Source organism: Anopheles gambiae, chromosome 2, assembly GCF_943734735.2.
Source record: "Anopheles gambiae chromosome 2, idAnoGambNW_F1_1, whole genome shotgun sequence".
In the NCBI taxonomy this organism is placed as follows: Eukaryota; Metazoa; Arthropoda; class Insecta; order Diptera; family Culicidae; genus Anopheles; species Anopheles gambiae.
The window spans coordinates 63,245,057-63,270,641 of NC_064601.1; the positions used below are offsets into that span (position 1 = coordinate 63,245,057).

Consider the following 25,585-nt stretch of genomic DNA (forward strand, 5'->3'; position numbering starts at 1 on the left):
GGAGATGATACAACTCTCATTGAAGAACCCGATTAATGGCAGCAGTAAAATTAGGTGCCTGTGCCCTATGTTGGACCAAGATGGGATCATGCGTTCTAGAGGAAGACTTGAACACGTTAAATTTCTTCAATTTAACGCACGTAGCCCTATTGTCCTACCAAAAGGGCATCACATTACAAACCTTATCCTGCAACATTATCATGAGAGGTACTACCACCAGAAGAGCGAATCAGTGATGGCTGCAGTTCGTCAAAAATTCTGGGTGATAGATCTCAGAAGCAGTCTTAAGCACGTAATAAACAAATGTCAATACTGCAAAAACGCACGAGCTAAACCAATCCCACCAATAATGGCACCACTGCCAACATGTAGAACAGCAGTGTTTAAAAAACCATTTACGCATTGTGGAGTAGATTACTTCGGCCCCCTATTCGTTACGATAGGCAGACGGTCAGAAAAAAGGTGGGGTGTTATATTTACGTGTTTAACCACAAGAGCAATCCATATAGAAATAGCCATTGATCTAACGGCAAGCACCTTTATTGTTTGCTTAAAAAATTTGCAATACAGAAGAGGAAAGGTATCTTTCCTATACAGCGATAATGGGACCAACTTTGTCGCAGCCGACAATGAGATGAAACAAATAAGATATCGATGTGCCTCAGAAGGCATAGAATGGATCTTTAACCCACCAGGCGCCCCTCATTTTGGAGGTGCGTGGGAGCGAATGGTTGGAGAAATCAAGAGTCTGCTTCCCATGGCTGAGAGTTATAAAGAACACGTTCTCAGATCAATACTAACTGAGATAGAGTTCCTAACAAATAATCGACCATTGACTCACTTAACACTAGAACAAGAAGATGACGAGCCCCTAACTCCAGCTCATTTCTTGCTAGGTTGTTCCGGCGAGGCAGAGCCGAATATCTCAGATATCACCAAAACAGAATTGGTACGGTCCGATTGGAAAAGGGCCCAGGCAATCACACAACAATATTGGCGACGGTGGATAGCTGAGTATCTCCCAAAGCTCTCTATACGAGAAAAGTGGACTCAACCGGCCAAACCATTACAAATAGGCGATATTGTCACGTTTCCCGATGAACAAAGGAAAGGAAAGTGGTTTAAAGGCCGAATCTGCGAGCTGGTAACTGGCGTAGACGGACAAACTCGTTCAGCACGAATCAAAGTTAGGTAATAATGTAGTTAATAGGCCAACTGTAAAACTAGCAGTACTCGAGGTAAAACGAGATCAAACATTTCCAAATTGGGGAAAAAGGAAGGAAACAAATCTTAACGTTATAAAAGCTAAAGCAGAAGAACTAGCAAGTCAAATACCAAAAAGGAAAAAGCTCAAAATTAGGCCCGTATCATGGAGCTCATCCTTAAAATAACAATATACATAGCCGCTCTGTTTAAAGTCGAATGCTTATCGATCGTACCTATCCCTGAACCAGGAATATACTTTGATCATATTGGGACACTCCTATTGAAAAAAGGAGCATGGGAAACGACATTCCATACGGGGACACGTCCGGCAAATGATACGGATACGTTACAAACGTTGAAAAAACACTTAACCACAGTATTGAACTCCGTTAATAGTACGGACTCCGAACTCTCAGATCTAAAAGTTACAATCCAGCGCGAATGCAACCATGCAATTCAACTAATTCAAGGAATAAGTCACAAAAGGACAAAACGCTCCCGGGGAATATTTGGTATATTAAAAGATTTCATGTTCGGGGGAGACGACATAGACGAGCAATTAGCAGCCTTCAGAGCAGCAGAGGATACAAAAATCACACATGTGTCCGAACGTTTGACCCAAACCAATAAAAAACACAATGAGTTAACAGAAAATTTACGTCACCGAATAGACAAACTCTATGATGGTATAGATGTTCTCAGCAAAGAATTTAAGCATAACAAAAATGAAGTTCTAACAAAGTACATACAAGGAACGATCATGCTTACAACCGCTCTAGTACAAGACATGATAAATAAGTATCACGAAATAGATTCAAACCAATTATATTTAGAGGATGAAGAGATGTTAAAACAAACTATACGAAGAAAGATGGCAAGTCATTATAATGTTTTAGAATACTCGGAAATAACCAATAGGAGGATAGAAAATGGTGAAATAGTCTTTTCTATCAAAAACGTAATTGTATCGATAGAAAATTACGAGATGTTTAAAGTCATAGCCATTCCAAACTTTGCTAATTATACGATTTTAGACATACACGAAAATACAATAGCCATCAACGAAACTAGTTACTTATACCCGAAGGAAATTGTTAAACTGAACGAATCGCATTACATATCTTCTGAGAAAATAATACAACGAGAACCAGACTGCATAGCATCAGCATTACTACACACAGAAAGTGGTACCAGATGTAGTTCAAAGGAAATAGGGCCAGAAGTCACTGAATTTATACAACTTACAAATCCAAACAGTATTCTGTTCTTCTCTACCAACCCTGATAAGATATTACTAAAATGTAATAAAACACTCACTACACCAAGCTGCTCAATCGGAATCATAACCTTGTCACTAGACTGTAGCATTTTGACGAGCAAGTTCGAAATACAACCGACGATGCTAATAAAATCTGTGCAAGTTAGAGCATATTTTAAACCCATGTTAAATTTAAGCATATCAAAAGAAGATAAGTCTAACGAAGTAGAATCAGTAACCAGTAACTATGTACTCTTCTCGATAACCATACTAAGTGTTTCTATTACGGTCATCTTGGTTTCCGCGATGTTAATCAAGAAATATCTAAAACAAAATATTGGTCCTCCTCCATGCAGGCCACCCACTTTAAACCTAGAATTGTAACTCCCCTACGAGGATTTACGGGGGGAGGGATGTCGCTGACGACAATTTAGGCTTAAAAAACAAAGCGTTGCTAGGTCAATAAATGCTGACTAGCTATGTTATGCAACGCGCCAGCGATGCGCGCTGGTTTAACGATTAAATGGAAAAATAGGCTAAGAAGAATAGATTAAGAAGAATATGCTGATCGACGACGGTCAGCATTTTTAGAGTATAAAATCAATTGAATAAATTAATGAAGCCATTACTTGCCAAGAACCAGTTGGTGCGTTCATTATTGTGCTTAAGTCGGCGTGTACTGTGCCTGTCTTAAGCTGCTGCTCCGAAAGACACTTTCGTGTGCGCGACAATCATGTTGCCTCGGTCCGTCTGAACACACGACACCACACCTGGTCGTGGGAACCTGCTTCCAGTGGAGTTCCCGTTGGAACCTGTCTCCCCTCGTGGAGTAACATCGATGGGTCGCTTGCGACCGTTTTCTTACTCAGCACCTGTATCATAGCGCGTAGCGCATGTATATATATATATATATATATATATATATATATATATATATATATATATATATATATATATATATATATATATATATATATATATATATATATATATATATATATATATATATATATATATATATATATATATATGTAACATGTACAATGTACAAACCGCTCACGGTCTCGCGCCTTCGTCTGCCAGTCCGTTATCCCGGCCTTAATGGCGGACGCCTCCACGCCATCTTGCCACCTCAATTTGGGCCTACCACGCCTCCTCTGTTCTTGTGGACGGCCTAAAAAGACTTTACGGGCTGGGTCGTCCGTTTCCATGCGTATAACATGGCCAGCCCACCGGAGCCTGGCGAGCTTAATACACTGTACGACAGTGAGGTCGCCGTACATCTCGTATAGCTCGTCATTATATCGGCTCCTCCATTGTCCTTCCACACATACGGGGCCAAGTATCCTTCTGAGCATCTTCCTCTCGAACGCGGCTAAGAGGGTTTCGTCAGATTTGGACAGTGTCCATGTCTCAGAGGCGTATGTGAGTACTGGTACTATATAGGTACTATATAGTCCCAGCTTCGTCCGTCGCGAAAGGTTCTTTGAGGTGAACTGCTTTTTCAGGCTGTGAAATATATTCACTAATGTACTGGACTGTGATATTAACTTGCGTAAATTTGATGAGAATGAAAAGAGTGCACATTAATCGCCGGTCTGTTTGCAACTGTATATTCGTTTGTCCCATAGTTCATTACATAATTCATTACAAAGTTCATTCGTGTAGTTCGAGCAGTTCATTTCATGCAGTCCTAATTAGTCAAGTAGTTTTATCTATATCCTATGGTTTAGTTCCTTGTAATTCCTGCGTGTTTTCCTATTTGAATTCATATTTGAAATATTAATATTAACCCAAAATCCAACATTACCGGCCACCAAAGAAGGAACTTCTTTAAAATTCAAGACTAATTGAAAAATGAAAATTATAAACAAACTGCTAACCAAGCGTAAAGCGAACGCGTTGATTCTATAGAATATAGAATAGCTATAGCTTCCGTTCTGTATGTACGTGAGTGTGTATGTGTGTATGTACGGATTCTGTCCTGCTATCACTGACAAGTGTCAAACGTAAACAAGTGCGGAATAAAGTGTGGTGTGTGCAAAAAACAATGTAGTGTAGTTCAAGGCAGTTTACGTTACTCAGTGCCAGTGTCTCCTTTCTTCTCCAAATTGCTGAGTACGTCGGGGTTTGGTAGAATTGCCAAACGATTAGCTGCGCGTACGATTTGTTTTCCGGCAGCTGTGCGCAGTGTAACCACGCGAACGACTCCGTCCTTGCCTGGGTGAACTGCAACGATGCGACCCATCGGCCACGAGGTAGGATGCATGTTGTCTTCCTTGATGATCACAAGCTAGTTTTCTTGCAGTGACACCGATTGCCCGTTGCAATGTTTGGCTCGCGCTTGCAGTTGTTGCAGATACTCCGGATACCATCTAGCCCAAATGTTTTGCATGTGTTTCTGCACCAACTGGTACTCCTTCAACCGATTGTTTGGTGTTCCGGTGTGATCGACGTCTGGTACCGCTTGCATATTAGAGCCGATGAGAAAGTGTCCCGGCGTCAACGGTTCTAAATCAGAAGGCTCATCTGATAAAGGAGTTAATGGTCGAGAATTCAAACACTGTTCCACTTGTGCCAGCAGGGTAAGCATATTCTCCTGTGTTATGCTTTTCGTTCCTATGGTTCTTATTATGTGTTTTTTAGCTGCCTTCACCGCTGCCTCCCATAAACCTCCGAAGTGTGGTGCCCGTGGAGGGATAAATTTCCATTGGATTTCGTTCGTCGCGCACCAATTGAAAATAGTACTACGATCGTTCTCATCGCATTTGAGCATTTTGTAAATGCGGTTCAGCTCGTGCGATGCTCCCTTAAATGTAGTGGCATTATCTGAGTGTAGCTCACTAATTTGTCCGCGACGTGCAACTAAACGGCGTAGTGCATTTAAAAATGATGTGGTGGTGAGATCGGCTACGAGTTCAATATGAACGGCTCTTGTAGAAAGGCATACAAATATCGCAATATATGCTTTGATTGGACTCTTGTTGCGTATGGTTGCCTTTAGGTATATTGGTCCACAATAGTCTACACCGCATACAGAAAAAGGCCTCGTTGGAGTGACTCTGGACGTTGGTAGATCAGCGATGCTTTGTTTGACGAAGGTAGGTTTAGCTTTAAAACAAGGGTGACAACTGTGGTAGACCGATTTGCACAAATTGCGACCTCCTATGAGCCAAAATCGTTGGCGTAGCGTTGTAAGAAGCATTTGAGGCCCGGTGTGTAACTTCTTTAGATGCAGTGAAACTGCCAGTAGTGCTGATAATGGATGCTTTGCAGATAATATAATGGGATGCTTAGTTGAATCTGCCAGCTGTGCGTTGCTTAGCCGGCCACCAATGCGTAGGATACCCTGACTATCGATGAACGGTGATAGCCATTTCAGTTTAGACTGTTTAGGGATCTCTTTGCTTTTTTGTAGACAATGTCTTTCTTCGGAAAACGAGTCTAATTGTGACAAATAGCACAATTTCAGCTCTGCCTGTGTGAGCTCATCGACCGTGAGTAGTGGAACGGATTTAGCATTTGGTTTAGTTTGCTGGCGGTGTTTTATGTTATGAATGAAGCGCAGGCAATATGCAACAACCCGTTGAAACTTGTGGTAAACCGAATACCGTGAAAACAATCCGTTGCGAAACTCGCAGATTGTTGATGTTGTTGCAATCCGTGATGCCAACCTCTCCTCTTCCGCGTTCCCTGACTCATTTAGTGATGGTGGATCTTGTGGCCATTCTTCCATGCCTCGCGATAACCAATGTGGCCCGTGCCACCAGCGCTCACATACTAATAGTTTTTCCGGCGTCAGACCGCGCGAAATATCGTCAGCTGGATTATCGATGCCAGGAACATGTTTCCAGCACTGTATGTTAGGTGTCTGTTGTATTTTAGCGACCCTGTTCGCTACGAATGGTTTCCATCGATTGGGGGCAGAGTGTGGTATATCACTTTTAGTGTACAATTGAAAAAGGGGTGTTTTGTTGGAACTGTAACTTTTATTTATACTCTCTATAATTTTCTCTATAATTGGACAGAGTTTCCCCTTATGAAGTCTAACTTTTATCTGCCTATCCTAAATCCTATCCCGCTATTTATACTAAAATTTCCCTATCTAATCCTAGCTTAATTCATTTACTTCCTATGTATCCTTAATTCCGTCTTATGCCTAATTTCCTATGCTACCTATTCTATCCTTATCTTTTCGTATTAGCTATCCTATTCTAACCTATACTAACACGCTTCTACCAATCACAACTATTCCTATAAAGATAGCTTACTATAATTTCTGCTATATAGCTTACTATAATTATATTCATTACGCCTATGTGTATGCGCCACACCTCCCCCCTTTAGAAATGAAAATCGTATAGCATAGATTTTCATCGTTTGACTAACCTATTTTTATGTACAGTACTTTCCTTTTTGCTGTATTTGCTCACGATTGTACAATTTGGGTTTTGTATTTTAGAAACAATATATGGACCTAAATATAAAGGATCTAGTTTTCTCCTGTTTTCGTTCTTTAAGTACACCTCATCTCCTGGTTCAATTATTAGCGGGTTGATGCTGCAGTTTGGAGCGATGTGTCTTTTTTCTTTTTGCTCAATTAATTTCTTTCGCGCTACTTCGTTTGATTTCTGTAGTTTGTACTTTAATTCATTGTAATAAAGTTCGTGATTATACACAGGTTCTATTTTGCCTGTCACCATGTCTTGTGGGAGATTTGCTTTTCTCCCAAATAATAGTTCAAATGGCGTATAGCCAGTATCTGTATGTGCTGTGGTGTTGTAAGTAAACTCATAGAATTTGACCCAGTTATCCCAATCATCGCCATGCTCGTTGGTAAATGCTCTCAAATATTCGTTTAAAGTTCTATGGTTCCGTTCTAAAGCGCCTATTGTTTGTGGGTGATAAGCAGTCGCAAACGTCTGTTTGATCCCCAGTGCTTCTGCTACTTTTTTCAACACTTCGTTGTTGTATTCTAGACCTTGATCCGACCGCATTTCTGCAAATTTACCGTATGTTAAAATGACATTCTCTATGAGAGCTCTTGCTATTGTGTTGGCCTCTTTATTTCCTGTTGGTATCAAGATTACATATTTTGTGAGGTCACATTGTACAGTAACAGCGTACCTGTTGTGCTTGGCTGTTTTTGGAAGAGGGCCCACTGTATCTATTGAAATTATTTCGAACGGCCTTAAGGGTGTCGTTGTTACTACTGGCTTCTCTATTGTGTGTCGTGTTATTTTGTTTATCTTACACATTTCGCAGTTTTTAACGAAGCCTTTTATATCTTCTTTCATGTTTTTCCATTTATATTTGTCTCTTATTTTTAGATAGAGGCGATATTGCCCAACATGTCCTCCCGAAGGTAGCATGTGATAATTGTGTAGAATTTCTTCTATTTCTTTTCTTGCTGTTATCCACTTAGGTGGTACAAATCCAATAATCTCGCAACCGAAAATGGTTCTATCTACGATTTCCTTAATGGTTTGAGGCGAGTATTGAGTAAAAATTTCGTCTTCCATGGAGATAGCTAATTTGTCTCTATTAAGCTTTTTTGCATAAGTACATAATCTTAGAAGAGCAGCCTCGAATGCCTGACTTCCATTCTGGTTTAATCTGATTATTGTACTTTCTAGTTCCTTGTTGTAGTTGTTGTTAAAAAGTGTTATTTTAATTGAATCTTTATTTATTTTTGACTGAATTTTTAATAATTTATTAACCTCTGATGGGTTCTCTGTGTTCCAAAATGCTGGTTTGCCTATCTTCTCGTTTGTGTCGTTTTGTGTTACAGGATTTGTTTCTTCTCTATTAGCTCTAGTCATTGCCCTAGTCTTTACTACTAAAGCTTGATTGTTGTTGGCCTCATTAGTGCATTCTTGCAATGATTTCAAACGATCAGAGGTTGTTACTATTCTTGAGAGTGCGTCAGCCCCAACGTTAGTTTTACCGGCTACGAATTCTACTTCAAATTCAAACTCCTCAAGGTCCAATCTCATTCGTGTTAGTTTGGAGGTCGGATTTTTCATGTTGAACAGAAAAACTAGGGGTCTATGGTCGGTACGAATTTTAAATTTTCGACCATAGACATAAGGTTTGAAATAATTGATAGCCCAATGTATAGCTGTCAATTCCTTTTCTATGGTTGGCTTGTTTTTCTCACCCTTGGTAAAGCTCTTAGAAGCAAATGCCACAGGATGGTCATTTCCTTCGCATATTTGCGATAGTATGGCCCCACATGCCGTGTCCGACGCATCAGTAGTGATAATGAATTCTTTTGTAAAATCAGGATATTTGAGGACCATAGGTGATAGAAGGTTGTTGCGAAGGGTATCAAAAGCTTGTTGACATTCGGACGACCAATTGAATATTTTTCCCTTTTTTAACAATTCGTTTAAAGGTTTCGCGATTTCCGCAAAGTTACGAATGAATTTACGGTAGTAATTGCAAAAAGCAACAAATCTTCTAACTTCGTCTGAGTTAACTGGTTTGGGGTAATTTTTAATTGCTTCAAATTTGGATTCGTCAGGATATATTCCCTTGTCTGTAATTTTGTGCCCAAGGTAAGTAACTTCGGTTTGGAAGAATTTACATTTTTGAGGATTTAATTTAAGATTATAATGCCGTAGTCTATCAAAAACTTTCTTTAAATTATCAAGGTGGTGCTTAGTAGTGCAACCTGTTATGATTATATCATCGATGTAAACGAACGCGCTCTCAGGGGTTAACCCAGCCATTGCTATTGTAATCATGCGCTGAAAACTATTTGGGCTCACGTTTAGTCCAAAGGGTAACCTTTTGAATTGATAGTGGCCTGTAGCGGTGGAAAACGCAGTATACTTCCGCGATTCTTTATCCAAAGGTATTTGGTGGAAACCTGACATGAGATCTAGTGTTGTGAAATATTTTGCCCTACCGAGTTGATCTAATATTTCATCGATCCTGGGCAATGGAAATTTATCTGGCATTATTTTTTTATTTAATTGCCGGTAATCTACGACAAGTCTCCATTTTTTCTCTGTCTCTGATTTTTTCGGAACTAACAATATTGGGGAATTATAGGATGATACTGAATGCTCGATAATATCATTTTTTAACATTTTATCGACTCGTTGTTTTATTTCATCTGATTGGGAATGAATTTGTTTATAATTCGGAACGAAACACGGTATGTTGTCTTTTAGCTGTATCGATTGTTTGTAAAAATTATTAATGGAAATTTTATCTTCATTTACGCAGAACAGGTCTGTATATTTTGCTAGGAGGTTCTTTAAGCCACTTTCTATGTATTGTGGGACATTTTTCATATTTATGCTATTTATTATACTATCAAATCTGGTTATTTCCTTGTTACCAGAGGGTTTTGTAACATTATAATTTTTCACTTGATCGACTTGGGGTCTGAAGGACTTATGGTTGATGAAAATGTTTTTCTCAGTTGTGTTTATAAATTTTACGTATTGGTTTTCCTTCGATATGATTGAATTGCCACAAAATAATCCTGGCCTTATTTCTTCTGCAAACACAATAGAATCTTCGTCGATGTTTGGCAGTTTTACTTTTCGTATCACTTCACTTCGCGTGGGTAATATGAAACCATCATTGGATTTATCTTCTATGGGTTGGCAGACGGCCATGCCATTGTGAGTAAAATTGAGTAGCCAATGCTCATAATCAATTACACATCTATAGTTTGCAAAAAAATCTCTGCCCAAAATGCCATCTGCCCCAATATCTAATTCTTTTGGTATCAGGTGGAATTGGTGTTTGACAGACGTCTCTCCGAAATGTATTGTTGTAAAAGTAGTGGCTAAAGTATCTATTGTATGAGTAGTTATACCTGTCAGATTAATTTTGTTTTGCGCAGATATGTGTTGGTTGGACTTGATTTTATTTATTTTAAACAAAGAAACATCTGCTCCGGTGTCTATGATTAGGTGACTGTATTCTTCTGTTGACATTTCTACTCTTACTTTGATAAGGTTATTGGCATTTAGATTTATGGCTAAGATTGGTAATCGGTATGCTGCGGGTTTTCTTCTAAAAAATGTTCTTGTTCTGTGGCTTGTGTAGTGTAAATCCTGTTATTGTTTCTGTTGGTATTTCTGAAAAATCGTCGGTTATTGGTGTTGTGAAAATTATTATGTTGATGCCGATTATTTGTTTGCCAATTTGAAGTAAAATTTCCTCTATTTTGTGACCTGTTGTACGTATTACGTGTGTACTGATTTGAATATCTATTGTCAAAGGAGCGATTGGGAGCACTAAAGTTTTTTCTAAATGCGAACACTTGTTGAGCTGAATTGTGCATTCTTTCGCTTTCTAGTGCCTTTTCTGTTGCATCTGATATAGAGGTGTACTGCCCTGCTTGTAATATAATCCTTGTTTCAGTGAGTTTGACCTTGTCAATAAGTGTTTCTATTCCTCGCTTGACTGCCATGTCGTTAGCCACTTGCTCCGGTATGTTTTGTTTGAGATACATCACTTTTAATTTTGTACATAGTATCTCCACTTCGTCACATAGGGTCTTCGTGTCTGTATGGCATATCGATTTTAATTCTGCTATAACCTTGTCGGGGTTTATTTTTTCTTGGCATCGTGATTTTACATCCTGTATAAGGGTTTCAAAATCAGTTATGTTTGGTGCTAACCCTAGTTGAGCTTTACCTGTTAATCGTGTTTTGAGGAACTCTACTAGTATCTGCTTCGTGTCTTTCGGAAAAAGCTTCCTTAATAAATTTGCTGAACCCAGAAAATTTTCTAAGCTGTCCGCATTTCCGTCATATAATTGTACTAATGTTGCTGCGGTTTTTATATCAAAATCCTCCATGGTTTTCCTTTTCCAACGGCGTAATGCAATGCTAATCTTAACAAGTGTTTTAAATTTAAATTGGACTTTATTTTGTAATTGAAACTTTATGTACGAATTAATGTTGTTGTAGCTGATATTTGCAAATTTAGTAATTGTTTCTAATTCTAATGGCGCCTCTGCTATCTTTAATTTGAATACTAAATTTTTTATTTTTTCGAACGTGTTGTTTGCAGTGACACCATAGTGTTCAATCAAACATCTGCGAAACTTTTTATCACCCGGCTTTAATTTTTCTTCAATATCTTGTAGTCTTTTTAAATATTGTTTGATCTTAGGTAACATTTAAACGAGCATGTCGACTATTTTAAGGCAACGAAGGTAAATAATCGTATATATTTAATTTTTTACATATATTTTTTTTTTAATTTTTTTTTTTATTTTTGCGCGAGAAAAAAAATTAATTGAGCAATTACAATTATAATTTAACCCTTAATCCTTAGCTCCTTAGTATAATTAAACCCAAAAATATTCTTTGTAACCCAATTCTATTTCACTACGCATATCCTACCTTACGGGGGGGAGGGGTCATTATCGTATTTCGCTGCTGCATTTGCCGTCCGATATTCTCGAACACTTCATACGCCGTCAACTGCTCTCGCCAAACGCCGTCCGCTGCTCTCGTTAATTCTCACCTTCCGCTGTCGTCGTCACAACACACTTCTCGTACCGCTCGCTGATAATGTGATGCACTTCTCTTACTGCTCGTTTCTCTCGTCGTACACTTCTCTTTCCGTTCACTGCTGTCGTCACACAGTATACTCCTGCCTTCAACCGCCGTCGTCGCACACTTCTCGTACTGTTCACTGCTGTCGTCACACAGTATACTCCTGCCGTCTACCGCCGTCGTCGCACACTTCTCGTACTGTTCACTGGCCTGGTGGTACACTTCTCATATTGTACACTGCACTTGCCGTACAGATCACTACTTTTGTCGCACACTTCTCGTACTGTTCACTGGCCTCGTGGTACACTGTACACTGCACTCGCCGTACAGATCACTACTTTCGTCGCACTCTTCTCATGCCTTCGACTGCTGATGATGATAGCAATCCACCACTCTCATTACGCCCGCTTTTACGCTATTAATCTTCTCACACCTCTGTTCTCTCCGACTATTACCGATCACTATTTGCCGTGGTGTGCTATTCCCGTACGGTTCTTATTTTTTTTTCTCTCGCTCTTGACACGCATTCGATTTCACCTGACCGCTTGGGAATCTAGTCCTGATTCGACGTGATCCTCGGTCGTTGCTCCAAACGTCGGTCAATGTACTCTCAAGCACACTTGCTAGCTTCGGGTTTGCGTAGTCGAGGAATTACACACGTTACCGTTAGACTTATTTTTTTTTTGTATACCGATGGATGTTTTGTTGTTGGTATTCTGTGCACATCCGATTTGGTATTGCGTGGATTTATCACAGATTCGTGTCGTCGTTGGATTTCACGATCACGGTCGCCATGTGGTATATCACTTTTAGTGTACAATTGAAAAAGGGGTGTTTTGTTGGAACTGTAACTTTTATTTATACTCTCTATAATTTTCTCTATAATTGGACAGAGTTTCCCCTTATGAAGTCTAACTTTTATCTGCCTATCCTAAATCCTATCCCGCTATTTATACTAAAATTTCCCTATCTAATCCTAGCTTAATTCATTTACTTCCTATGTATCCTTAATTCCGTCTTATGCCTAATTTCCTATGCTACCTATTCTATCCTTATCTTTTCGTATTAGCTATCCTATTCTAACCTATACTAACACGCTTCTACCAATCACAACTATTCCTATAAAGATAGCTTACTATAATTTCTGCTATATAGCTTACTATAATTATATTCATTACGCCTATGTGTATGCGCCACATAGGCGTTTAGCCAGTGTAGTACCGTCATAGAGTCCGTCCAGCAGATAGTAGTAGCAGAAATTTTTAGTGATTGTTGCACCTTCTGATGAAGGACTGTTGCCAATCGTGCTGCACACAATTCCAATCGAGCGATCGAATGTGAATTAGATAAAGCTACCACCTTTGATTTGGCTGTTAGCAATCGAACACTGACTCCCTTTATGCTTTCAGCACGAATATAGCAACAAGCACCATATGCTAATTGTGAAGCGTCTGCGAATATATGTATTTGCACGTTTGTAGCTGTGCATTGGGAAATATAACGTGGAATGCGTATATCACGGAGTGATTCCAAGGTTGAATGAAATTTTAACCATTCACGTTGTAGGGGCGATGGTAGCTCGCTATCCCAGTCAAATGACTTTCCATCCTTCTTTAGCGCCCATAGTTGTTGCATAAACATTTTCGCAATGATGATCGTAGGACCAAGCAAGCCGAGAGGGTCGAAAACTTTAGCAATATCGGATAAAACTAGCCTTTTGGTAATTATTGTTGTGATAGGAGGCATATCAATACGGAACCGAAACGTGTCTGCTGTTGGTTCCCAAACGATTCCAAATGTGGATACATGGTTTGATTCTTGCCACTCATGCGTTGGTTGGATTGCTATGTCTTCGGCAGGAATGTTTACTAGTGCTTCTGACCGATTCGATGCCCATTTTTTTAGCGAGAATCCTGCAGATTCCAACATTTGTGAAATTTGTGTGCGCATTTCGATGGCTTCGTTAATGTCGTTTGATCCCGTTAACAAATCATCCACATAAAAATCATTTAACGCAGCGTTTATAGCTTGTGGGTATGTGTCGCTGTTATCGATAGCAACCTGCCGTAGAGTTCTAGTTGCCAAAAATGGAGCAGATGCTGTACCGTACGTGACTGTTTGTAGCTCGAAGGTGGATATTTCGTCTGTAGGGCTCTCTCTGTATCGGATACGTAGCAGGTTTCTATCGTCAGGGTGATGTAGAATCTGACGGTACATTTTCTCCACGTCAGCAGTCAGGGCGATGGCATGCAAACGGAACCGAAGAATGATGGAGAAAAGATCGTCCTGAACGACTGGACCGACCAACAGCTTGTCATTCAACGAATAGCCACTGGACGTCTTGCACGACGCGTCAAAAACAACCCGAACCTTCGTTGTTGTGCTCGACTCTTTTACCACGGCATGATGAGGAAGGTAATAATGTTGAGTCGAATCGTCTACCGGACCAGTAAGCCTCTTCATGTGACCCAAATGTTCGTATTGCTGCATGAATTTTACATATTCGTCTCTCATTGTAGGATTATTCACCAAACGGCGTTCCATACAACGGAGTCTACGATCGGCTGTTGCTTTAGATTCCCCTAAAACGACATTTGGATTAGGATTAAAAGGGAAACTAACAACATACCTTCCCGCTGAATTGCGAACGGTTGTCGATGAGTAGTGTTTTTCGCAGGCATCCTCTTCGACCGATAGCACAGGATCCTCGGCTATGGTTTCGCTTTCCCAAAAGCGCTGCATAATTTCCTCCAAGGGGATGTCGTGTGTTGCGAGATGGCACACCCGCGGGCCAGTTGATGAGTGCTGTGTGTTGCCGGATACCACCCAGCCGAAGTGCGTCTTCACCAGCCACGGTTTGCCTCTGCCAATAGAGCGCTTGCGACCGGTGTGAAGCTCCCAGAAAGCATCGCCTCCGATGACGATGTCGATATGCCCAGGCAAATTAAAGTTGGTGTCAGCTAATGCCACGTCCGGCATTTTCCACGATGAGATGTCCGTAGGTGAAGTGGGAATGTGAGCTGATGGCGTTTCCAACACCAGAAAAGCCATCTCCGTAGCAAAGGATTGAGTTTTCGACTGCACCGTTGCGACGATCGAACCCTTCACTTGCTGTACTGCATTTCCAATGCCCGATACAGCGACGTTAACCTTGTTGCGACTGGTCAACAATTTTCGAGCGAATTCATCGGATATGAAATTCGACATGGAACCGGAGTCGAGTAAGGCCCTTGCCTCGAAGAGATTGCCGTAATCGTCCTTGACCTGGACGTTTGCTGTTTCCAAAAACACTTTGTCGTCGTCGGAATGTGCTGCCATTGTGACCGTTCTAGGTGGCGTGTGATGCAGGAGAGTGTGATGGCGTTCACGACACGTACGACACGAATAGTCAGATTTGCACGCTCTGACTTGATGTGTGCTGCTTAGACAGTTCCAGCACAACCGCTTCGATGAGACGACGTCCCGGCGGTGCTGAACCTCCTTGCCGATAAAAACTGGACAGCTGCGTAATGGGTGAGCTTCTGCGCACTCTAATGGACACTTGGGCTGCTGAATCGAACCAGATGAAACAGCAGGAGTAGGGCACGATGCAGCTGCATTTGCGACGAACCTCCGTTGCACTGCGTGACGATGAATGCCGGCCACCTTAGTTCCACTAGCGCTCTGCTCACTCACAAAATTGTTGGTCGATTTGAGGATCTGGATTCGATCTTGCACGAACGCAATTACATCTTTGTATGCATCCTTGGTGAAGTGTACGGAGTGTTTTTCCCAAGCCAATAGCGTTTCACGATCCAGTTTCATAAGCAGCATGTTCGATAGTGGTGTGTCCCATGAATCAACCGGTTCCTTGAGCTTCACCAGTCCGTTGACGAAACGGGTGAACTCATCCACCAAGTGGGTTAGCTTGTCCACGCACACCGATTGCACTCCGGGAAGATAGTGCAATTTACGATAATACTCACGTATTAGCAGACGAGAATTATCGTACCGTTTTAAAAGTGCTGCCCACGTCACTGAATAATTGTCTGCCGTTAGAGGTGTGTGTTCGAAGGGTAAGGCTGCATCCCCCTTGAGCGAAGAAAGCAAGTATTGCAGTTTGGCGATAGACGGTAGCTCAGCAGATGCGTCGATCATGGCTATGAACCGATCACGGAACGAAAGCCATTTTGTGTGGTCTCCATCGAACGTTGGCAGCTCAATTTTTGGCAGGCGTAGGTTTGGCGCGTGAGGTCGACCAAACGCAAGCGTAGATGATGCCAAACCTGTCGTCTCGTTAAGGGAACCTTCTTCCTTCGGTTGATGCTCTCGAAGAAAAGATTTCAGCTTGCGGCAGCGTTCCTCGATGTCGATCCTTTCCATGATGCAAGCTTCGATCATTGTGTCACTGTCGTCGAGCTCTTCCAGTTTGGAAACCGCGGCGAAGAACCCTTCTTTATGCTTCTCCAAATCCTCTAACGCCTCTGGAATCTGCTTGGCATCATCGGTAGAGTATTCTGGCTGGAACCGTTCCAGCGACTTTATATTTTACACGGCGATCCTCTTCTTCAGCTGCTCTGGCTTGATTTTCTTTTCCATTTTTTCCATTTTCCGGAACTCAGATATCACACACAAACACGATGGCGCGAAATTCGAATGATGGCGCGAAAACGACCGTTGCCCTTGATGCGGGGCGAAATGCGATGGCGGGAATGTCACGTAATGACTTGCACTCTTGAAGCCGTAAAAACCGTTGTTCACTCTTGATGCGGAATGAACGAATTTACACTCACTAAATCACGGATCCGGTTCGAAGGACCAAAAATGTGAAATATATTCACTAATGTACTGGACTGTGATATTAACTTGCGTAAATTTGATGAGAATGAAAAGAGTGCACATTAATCGCCGGTCTGTTTGCAACTGTATATTCGTTTGTCCCATAGTTCATTACATAATTCATTACAAAGTTCATTCGTGTAGTTCGAGCAGTTCATTTCATGCAGTCCTAATTAGTCAAGTAGTTTTATCTATATCCTATGGTTTAGTTCCTTGTAATTCCTGCGTGTTTTCCTATTTGAATTCATATTTGAAATATTAATATTAACCCAAAATTCAACATTACCGGCCACCAAAGAAGGAACTTCTTTAAAATTCAAGACTAATTGAAAAATGAAAATTATAAACAAACTGCTAACCAAGCGTAAAGCGAACGCGTTGATTCTATAGAATATAGAATAGCTATAGCTTCCGTTCTGTATGTACGTGAGTGTGTATGTGTGTATGTACGGATTCTGTCCTGCTATCACTGACAAGTGTCAAACGTAAACAAGTGCGGAATAAAGTGTGGTGTGTGCAAAAAACAATGTAGTGTAGTTCAAGGCAGTTTACGTTACTCAGTGCCAGTGTCTCCTTTCTTCTCCAAATTGCTGAGTACGTCGGGGTTTGGTAGAATTGCCAAACGATTAGCTGCGCGTACGATTTGTTTTCCGGCAGCTGTGCGCAGTGTAACCACGCGAACGACTCCGTCCTTGCCTGGGTGAACTGCAACGATGCGACCCATCGGCCACGAGGTAGGATGCATGTTGTCTTCCTTGATGATCACAAGCTGGTTTTCTTGCAGTGACACCGATTGCCCGTTGCAATGTTTGGCTCGCGCTTGCAGTTGTTGCAGATACTCCGGATACCATCTAGCCCAAATGTTTTGCATGTGTTTCTGCACCAACTGGTACTTCAACCGATTGTTTGGTGTTCCGGTGTGATCGACGTCTGGTACCGCTTGCATATTAGAGCCGATGAGAAAGTGTCCCGGCGTCAACGGTTCTAAATCAGAAGGCTCATCTGATAAAGGAGTTAATGGTCGAGAATTCAAACACTGTTCCACTTGTGCCAGCAGGGTAAGCATATTCTCCTGTGTTATGCTTTTCGTTCCTATGGTTCTTATTATGTGTTTTTTAGCTGCCTTCACCGCTGCCTCCCATAAACCTCCGAAGTGTGGTGCCCGTGGAGGGATAAATTTCCATTGGATTTCGTTCGTCGCGCACCAATTGAAAATAGTACTACGATCGTTCTCATCGCATTTGAGCATTTTGTTAATGCGGTTCAGCTCGTGCGATGCTCCCTTAAATGTAGTGGCATTATCTGAGTGTAGCTCACTAATTTGTCCGCGACGTGCAACTAAACGGCGTAGTGCATTTAAAAATGATGTGGTGGTGAGATCGGCTACGAGTTCAATATGAACGGCTCTTGTAGAAAGGCATACAGATATCGCAATATATGCTTTGATTGGACTCTTGTTGCGTATGGTTGCCTTTAGGTATATTGGTCCACAATAGTCTACACCGCATACAGAAAAAGGCCTCGTTGGAGTGACTCTGGACGTTGGTAGATCAGCGATGCTTTGTTTGACGAAGGTAGGTTTAGCTTTAAAACAAGAGTGACAACTGTGGTAGACCGATTTGCACAAATTGCGACCTCCTATGAGCCAAAATCGTTGGCGTAGCGTTGTAAGAAGCATTTGAGGCCCGGTGTGTAACTTCTTTAGATGCAGTGAAACTGCCAGTAGTGCTGATAATGGATGCTTTGCAGATAATATAATGGGATGCTTAGTTGAATCTGCCAGCTGTGCGTTGCTTAGCCGGCCACCAATGCGTAGGATACCCTGACTATCGATGAACGGTGATAGCCATTTCAGTTTAGACTGTTTAGGGATCTCTTTGCTTTTTTGTAGACAATGTCTTTCTTCGGAAAACGAGTCTAATTGTGACAAATAGCACAATTTCAGCTCTGCCTGTGTGAGCTCATCGACCGTGAGTAGTGGAACGGATTTAGCATTTGGTTTAGTTTGCTGGCGGTGTTTTATGTTATGAATGAAGCGCAGGCAATATGCAACAACCCGTTGAAACTTGTGGTAAACCGAATACCGTGAAAACAATCCGCGCGCGAAATATCGTCAGCTGGATTATCGATGCCAGGAACATGTTTCCAGCACTGTATGTTAGGTGTCTGTTGTATTTTAGCGACCCTGTTCGCTACGAATGGTTTCCATCGATTGGGGGCAGAGTTTAGCCAGTGTAGTACCGTCATAGAGTCCGTCCAGCAGATAGTAGTAGCAGAAATTTTTAGTGATTGTTGCACCTTCTGATGAAGGACTGTTGCCAATCGTGCTGCACACAATTCCAATCGAGCGATCGAATGTGAATTAGATAAAGCTACCACCTTTGATTTGGCTGTTAGCAATCGAACACTGACTCCCTTTATGCTTTCAGCACGAATATAGCAACAAGCACCATATGCTAATTGTGAAGCGTCTGCGAATATATGTATTTGCACGTTTGTAGCTGTGCATTGGGAAATATAACGTGGAATGCGTATATCACGGAGTGATTCCAAGGTTGAATGAAATTTTAACCATTCACGTTGTAGGGGCGATGGTAGCTCGCTATCCCAGTCAAATGACTTTCCATCCTTCTTTAGCGCCCATAGTTGTTGCATAAACATTTTCGCAATGATGATCGTAGGACCAAGCAAGCCGAGAGGGTCGAAAACTTTAGCAATATCGGATAAAACTAGCCTTTTGGTAATTATTGTTGTGATAGGAGGCATATCAATACGGAACCGAAACGTGTGTGCTGTTGGTTCCCAAACGATTCCAAGTGTGGATACATGGTTTGATTCTTGCCACTCATGCGTTGGTTGGATTGCTATGTCTTCGGCAGGAATGTTTACTAGTGCTTCTGACCGATTCGATGCCCATTTTTTTAGCGAGAATCCTGCAGATTCCAACATTTGTGAAATTTGTGTGCGCATTTCGATGGCTTCGTTAATGTCGTTTGATCCCGTTAACAAATCATCCACATAAAAATCATTTAACGCAGCGTTTATAGCTTGTGGGTATGTGTCGCTGTTATCGATAGCAACCTGCCGTAGAGTTCTAGTTGCCAAAAATGGAGCAGATGCTGTACCGTACGTGACTGTTTGTAGCTCGAAGGTGGATATTTCGTCTGTAGGGCTCTCTCTGTATCGGATACGTAGCAGGTTTCTATCGTCAGGGTGATGTAGAATCTGACGGTACATTTTCTCCACGTCAGCAGTCAGGGCGATGGCATGCAAACGGAACCGAAGAATGATGGAGAAAAGATCGTCCTGAACGACTGGACCGACCAACAGCTTGTCATTCAACGAATAGCCACTGGACGTCTTGCACGACGCGTCAAAAACAACCCGAACCTTCGTTGTTGTGCTCGACTCTTTTACCACGGCATGATGAGGAAGGTAATAATGTTGAGTCGAATCGTCTACCGGACCAGTAAGCCTCTTCATGTGACCCAAATGTTCGTATTGCTGCATGAATTTTACATATTCGTCTCTCATTGTAGGATTATTCACCAAACGGCGTTCCATACAACGGAGTCTACGATCGGCTGTTGCTTTAGATTCCCCTAAAACGACATTTGGATTAGGATTAAAAGGGAAACTAACAACATACCTTCCCGCTGAATTGCGAACGGTTGTCGATGAGTAGTGTTTTTCGCAGGCATCCTCTTCGACCGATAGCACAGGATCCTCGGCTATGGTTTCGCTTTCCCAAAAGCGCTGCATAATTTCCTCCAAGGGGATGTCGTGTGTTGCGAGATGGCACACCCGCGGGCCAGTTGATGAGTGCTGTGTGTTGCCGGATACCACCCAGCCGAAGTGCGTCTTCACCAGCCACGGTTTGCCTCTGCCAATAGAGCGCTTGCGACCGGTGTGAAGCTCCCAGAAAGCATCGCCTCCGATGACGATGTCGATATGCCCAGGCAAATTAAAGTTGGTGTCAGCTAATGCCACGTCCGGCATTTTCCACGATGAGATGTCCGTAGGTGAAGTGGGAATGTGAGCTGATGGCGTTTCCAACACCAGAAAAGCCATCTCCGTAGCAAAGGATTGAGTTTTCGACTGCACCGTTGCGACGATCGAACCCTTCACTTGCTGTACTGCATTTCCAATGCCCGATACAGCGACGTTAACCTTGTTGCGACTGGTCAACAATTTTCGAGCGAATTCATCGGATATGAAATTCGACATGGAACCGGAGTCGAGTAAGGCCCTTGCCTCGAAGAGATTGCCGTAATCGTCCTTGACCTGGACGTTTGCTGTTTCCAAAAACACTTTGTCGTCGTCGGAATGTGCTGCCATTGTGACCGTTCTAGGTGGCGTGTGATGCAGGAGAGTGTGATGGCGTTCACGACACGTACGACACGAATAGTCAGATTTGCACGCTCTGACTTGATGTGTGCTGCTTAGACAGTTCCAGCACAACCGCTTCGATGAGACGACGTCCCGGCGGTGCTGAACCTCCTTGCCGATAAAAACTGGACAGCTGCGTAATGGGTGAGCTTCTGCGCACTCTAATGGACACTTGGGCTGCTGAATCGAACCAGATGAAACAGCAGGAGTAGGGCACGATGCAGCTGCATTTGCGACGAACCTCCGTTGCACTGCGTGACGATGAATGCCGGCCACCTTAGTTCCACTAGCGCTCTGCTCACTCACAAAATTGTTGGTCGATTTGAGGATCTGGATTCGATCTTGCACGAACGCAATTACATCTTTGTATGCATCCTTGGTGAAGTGTACGGAGTGTTTTTCCCAAGCCAATAGCGTTTCACGATCCAGTTTCATAAGCAGCATGTTCGATAGTGGTGTGTCCCATGAATCAACCGGTTCCTTGAGCTTCACCAGTCCGTTGACGAAACGGGTGAACTCATCCACCAAGTGGGTTAGCTTGTCCACGCACACCGATTGCACTCCGGGAAGATAGTGCAATTTACGATAATACTCACGTATTAGCAGACGAGAATTATCGTACCGTTTTAAAAGTGCTGCCCACGTCACTGAATAATTGTCTGCCGTTAGAGGTGTGTGTTCGAAGGGTAAGGCTGCATCCCCCTTGAGCGAAGAAAGCAAGTATTGCAGTTTGGCGATAGACGGTAGCTCAGCAGATGCGTCGATCATGGCTATGAACCGATCACGGAACGAAAGCCATTTTGTGTGGTCTCCATCGAACGTTGGCAGCTCAATTTTTGGCAGGCGTAGGTTTGGCGCGTGAGGTCGACCAAACGCAAGCGTAGATGATGCCAAACCTGTCGTCTCGTTAAGGGAACCTTCTTCCTTCGGTTGATGCTCTCGAAGAAAAGATTTCAGCTTGCGGCAGCGTTCCTCGATGTCGATCCTTTCCATGATGCAAGCTTCGATCATTGTGTCACTGTCGTCGAGCTCTTCCAGTTTGGAAACCGCGGCGAAGAACCCTTCTTTATGCTTCTCCAAATCCTCTAACGCCTCTGGAATCTGCTTGGCATCATCGGTAGAGTATTCTGGCTGGAACCGTTCCAGCGACTTTATATTTTACACGGCGATCCTCTTCTTCAGCTGCTCTGGCTTGATTTTCTTTTCCATTTTTTCCATTTTCCGGAACTCAGATATCACACACAAACACGATGGCGCGAAATTCGAATGATGGCGCGAAAACGACCGTTGCCCTTGATGCGGGGCGAAATGCGATGGCGGGAATGTCACGTAATGACTTGCACTCTTGAAGCCGTAAAAACCGTTGTTCACTCTTGATGCGGAATGAACGAATTTACACTCACTAAATCACGGATCCGGTTCGAAGGACCAAAAATGTGAAATATATTCACTAATGTACTGGACTGTGATATTAACTTGCGTAAATTTGATGAGAATGAAAAGAGTGCACATTAATCGCCGGTCTGTTTGCAACTGTATATTCGTTTGTCCCATAGTTCATTACATAATTCATTACAAAGTTCATTCGTGTAGTTCGAGCAGTTAATTTCATGCAGTCCTAATTAGTTAAGTAGTTTTATCTATATCCTATGGTTTAGTTCCTTGTAATTCCTGCGTGTTTTCCTATTTGAATTCATATTTGAAATATTAATATTAACCCAAAATCCAACACAGGCTGTAGAATGACCGGTTGGCAGCCAGCATCCTTGCGCGCAACTCAGCTTCCATGCTTTTGTCGTTGCTGACTTTTGACCCCAGATAGGTGAATTCTGGGACGACTTCAAAAGTGCGTTCACCTATCTGTACATCACGCCTACGTAGATTCGGATTATTTATTGGTAGGTCGGCTGACGCTATATATATATATATATATATATATATATATATATATATATATATATATATATATATATATATATATATATATATATATAAATATTTATCAATCACACCTCACCATCATATAACCTTATTCAACTGACGTGTTGTACTGTCAGTTTGATGATAAACGCAGGCTCCTCAATAGATTCATTACTATCCCGATCGTTAAAGAGAAAGGACACAAACACAACACCCACCCAGGTCGATGTAATTGGCGCAGCCGGTAGTCGTTGATTAGGAAAAAAAAACAGTGCTAGTGAGCCGTAATATGCTTACGTAGTTTGTCCGGATTTGTAGCTACTACAAGATAGGGTTACGTATTCATCTCCGTGCAATTTTAAAAGTGCGGACGATTTGTGGCAACGCCGTTTTCTGTTTTCTGTCATCGACAGGACCATCCTCTTCTCACTTTTTCATCATCAAACGTCGGATTGAGGTTAGGATCCTCACGTGTTCTTCAACACCAACACACAGGTAAGCAAACTTTTGGTTTTTAATTTCTCTTGTTTGTCTGAGTGACAGAAATAGAATAACTTTTGCTACTGTGTTTCGGATAGTCACTATAAAATAGAACCATTCGATTTCTTAAATTTGAAAAATTAAAACCGTTTTCTTAGAGAGACGTTTATAACCGAAGCATTTTATGTGGAGAAATTCAACCATTGAGGCTTTCTGTTCGGATACAGATTCAATATCGAACGATTCCGGCAGCCTCTCATACGTGCCCACCAACGTTGATATTCCTCTCGAGCGCTTATCTTTAACCGATAACATGGAACAAATACAGGCGCAACTTGAGCAGCTTACGCATCTCGTACAGACTCTCGCTGTCTCTCACGAGCAACAGTCTCAAAAAATACTCACACTTGAGAGTAATACTCAGCAGGCTAGTAGTAGTGTAGCGAGTAGCGTAGCACAGGGCACTAACCTTAGCGTTAATTTGGATGCCTTTTTTAAAATCCCAGACCCGATAAAGGCAGTCCCTGTGTACGATGGAAACAAAAAACAGCTTTTTGCATGGCTTAAAACAGCAGAGAACGCACTGAACATTTTAAAGGGAAACGTGCATTATGCCGTTTACCAAATGTATGAGGATGCTATAAGCAACAAAATACAGGGGCGTGCAAAAGATGCATTGTGCTTAGAAGGTAACCCTACCGATTTTCAAGATATCAAAGAGATTTTGACAAAAACTTTCAGCGATAGATATGATCTATCAACGCACATGTGCCAATTATGGCATAATAAAATGAACAATAGTACCAATTTAAAAGGCATGCAGACAAAGGAATTAATACAAAAAATTAAGCAAATAGCAAGGCAAAACGAAAAATATAATGAGAGCTGGTCAGCTATAAACCACTTCATTGACGAAACAAGCCTAGCTGCATTTATTGCAGGGTTACAGGAACCATATTTTGGATATGTACAAGCAGCACGACCAGAGGATTTGGAAGGAGCATATGCGTTTTTATGCAAGCTGAAATCCAACGAGTCCACAGCACAAAATTCAAATGTTAGAAAAGTGACCGAAACAAAGCATTACACTTCACACAATGAAGGTTTGCAGAAGCGATTTGATGGCAACGCAAATAGACCAAGGATGACAAATCAAGCTTCGACATTGAGTTTCATGATTCGTAACACGAGAAACATGCACTCTTCTAATAGGGATTCTCCAGTTCCAATGGAAACTGAGTGTAGTAGAACAAGATTAACCTTGAATCAAAAAAAATTGAATACAACCGAAACATTAAATTCAAATTGCCCACGAAATTTTGAAAATGAGGAGGATGATATTTTGGTAAATTTTTGGGAAGCTGTAGAAACAACTTTACCGATTTAGATTTTCTTCCATACATAACAGGGACACATCCTAAAACTTCTCAACGGTTTAAATTACTTTTGGATAGTGGTGCAAATAAGAATATTTTGAAACCGGGAATAATTCAGTCATTACAACCTGTTAATACCGTAATAAAAAATGCATCAGGTTGCCATAATGTTTCACAAAAAGGGTCAATAAATTTGCTTGGACCAGAATTGCCAAATCAAATGTACTATGAATATGATTTCCATAAATTTTTTGATGGAATTATTGGATCGTAATATTTAGCTAGATACAATTCTATAATTAACTATAGCAACGAAACAGTTACTATCGCTGGTAAAATTATTCCATTTGTTAAATATTTTCCGACCAACAAATTTTTCCATCACATAGTTACAATCGACACTTTAGAAAATGGTGATTGGTTTGTTCCATGTCATCAATTACTCTGTAATAATGTTATAATAGAACCTGGGCTCTACAAATCAGAAAATAATAAGTCGATCGTAAATATTATAAGCCAATCCCATATTGCACCAACAATTACAAACAGTTTTCATCTAAATGTAAATAATTTTGAAACAATTAACCCCATTCCATTAAAGGTCG

At 41.6% G+C, this 25,585-nt stretch overlaps 3 protein-coding genes across 3 annotated transcripts; all 3 read right to left on the minus strand.

The window, feature by feature from the left end:
• Positions 1 to 6,433: 6,433 nt before the first annotated feature.
• On the minus strand, positions 6,434 to 11,657 carry LOC133391306 (uncharacterized). Its single transcript, XM_061644464.1, has one exon. It carries the CDS (start codon positions 11,613 to 11,615, stop codon positions 10,467 to 10,469), a length of 1,149 nt encoding a protein of 382 aa, XP_061500448.1. The 5' UTR covers positions 11,616 to 11,657; the 3' UTR covers positions 6,434 to 10,466.
• A 1,514-nt stretch (positions 11,658 to 13,171) lies between these two features.
• On the minus strand, positions 13,172 to 17,656 carry LOC133395094 (uncharacterized). The gene is made up of 2 exons (XM_061663790.1): positions 13,390 to 17,656; positions 13,172 to 13,177 (listed from the first exon to the last, which is right to left on the minus strand). The coding sequence occupies exons 1-2, from the start codon at positions 16,375 to 16,377 to the stop codon at positions 13,172 to 13,174; spliced, it is 2,994 nt and encodes a 997-aa protein (XP_061519774.1). The 5' UTR covers positions 16,378 to 17,656.
• Positions 17,369 to 22,515, minus strand: LOC133395095 (uncharacterized). The gene is made up of 2 exons (XM_061663791.1): positions 19,642 to 22,515; positions 17,369 to 17,812 (listed from the first exon to the last, which is right to left on the minus strand). Exons 1-2 carry the CDS (start codon positions 22,213 to 22,215, stop codon positions 17,369 to 17,371), a joined length of 3,018 nt encoding a protein of 1,005 aa, XP_061519775.1. The 5' UTR covers positions 22,216 to 22,515.
• Positions 22,516 to 25,585: the final 3,070 nt, after the last annotated feature.

What these genes read in the sequence shown, in the direction of transcription:
- LOC133395094 (XM_061663790.1), bottom strand. Translation starts at nt 16,377, where the DNA reads ATGATCGAAGCTTGCATCATGGAAAGGATCGACATCGAGGAACGCTGC.
- LOC133395095 (XM_061663791.1), bottom strand. Translation starts at nt 22,215, where the DNA reads ATGATCGAAGCTTGCATCATGGAAAGGATCGACATCGAGGAACGCTGC. An exon ending in AGTGGCAAGAATCAAACCAT is followed by an intron (nt 17,813 to 19,641) that starts GTATCCACACTT and finishes TTATCAGATGAG; the next exon opens with CCTTCTGATTTAGAACCGTT.
- LOC133391306 (XM_061644464.1), bottom strand. Translation starts at nt 11,615, where the DNA reads ATGTTACCTAAGATCAAACAATATTTAAAAAGACTACAAGATATTGAA.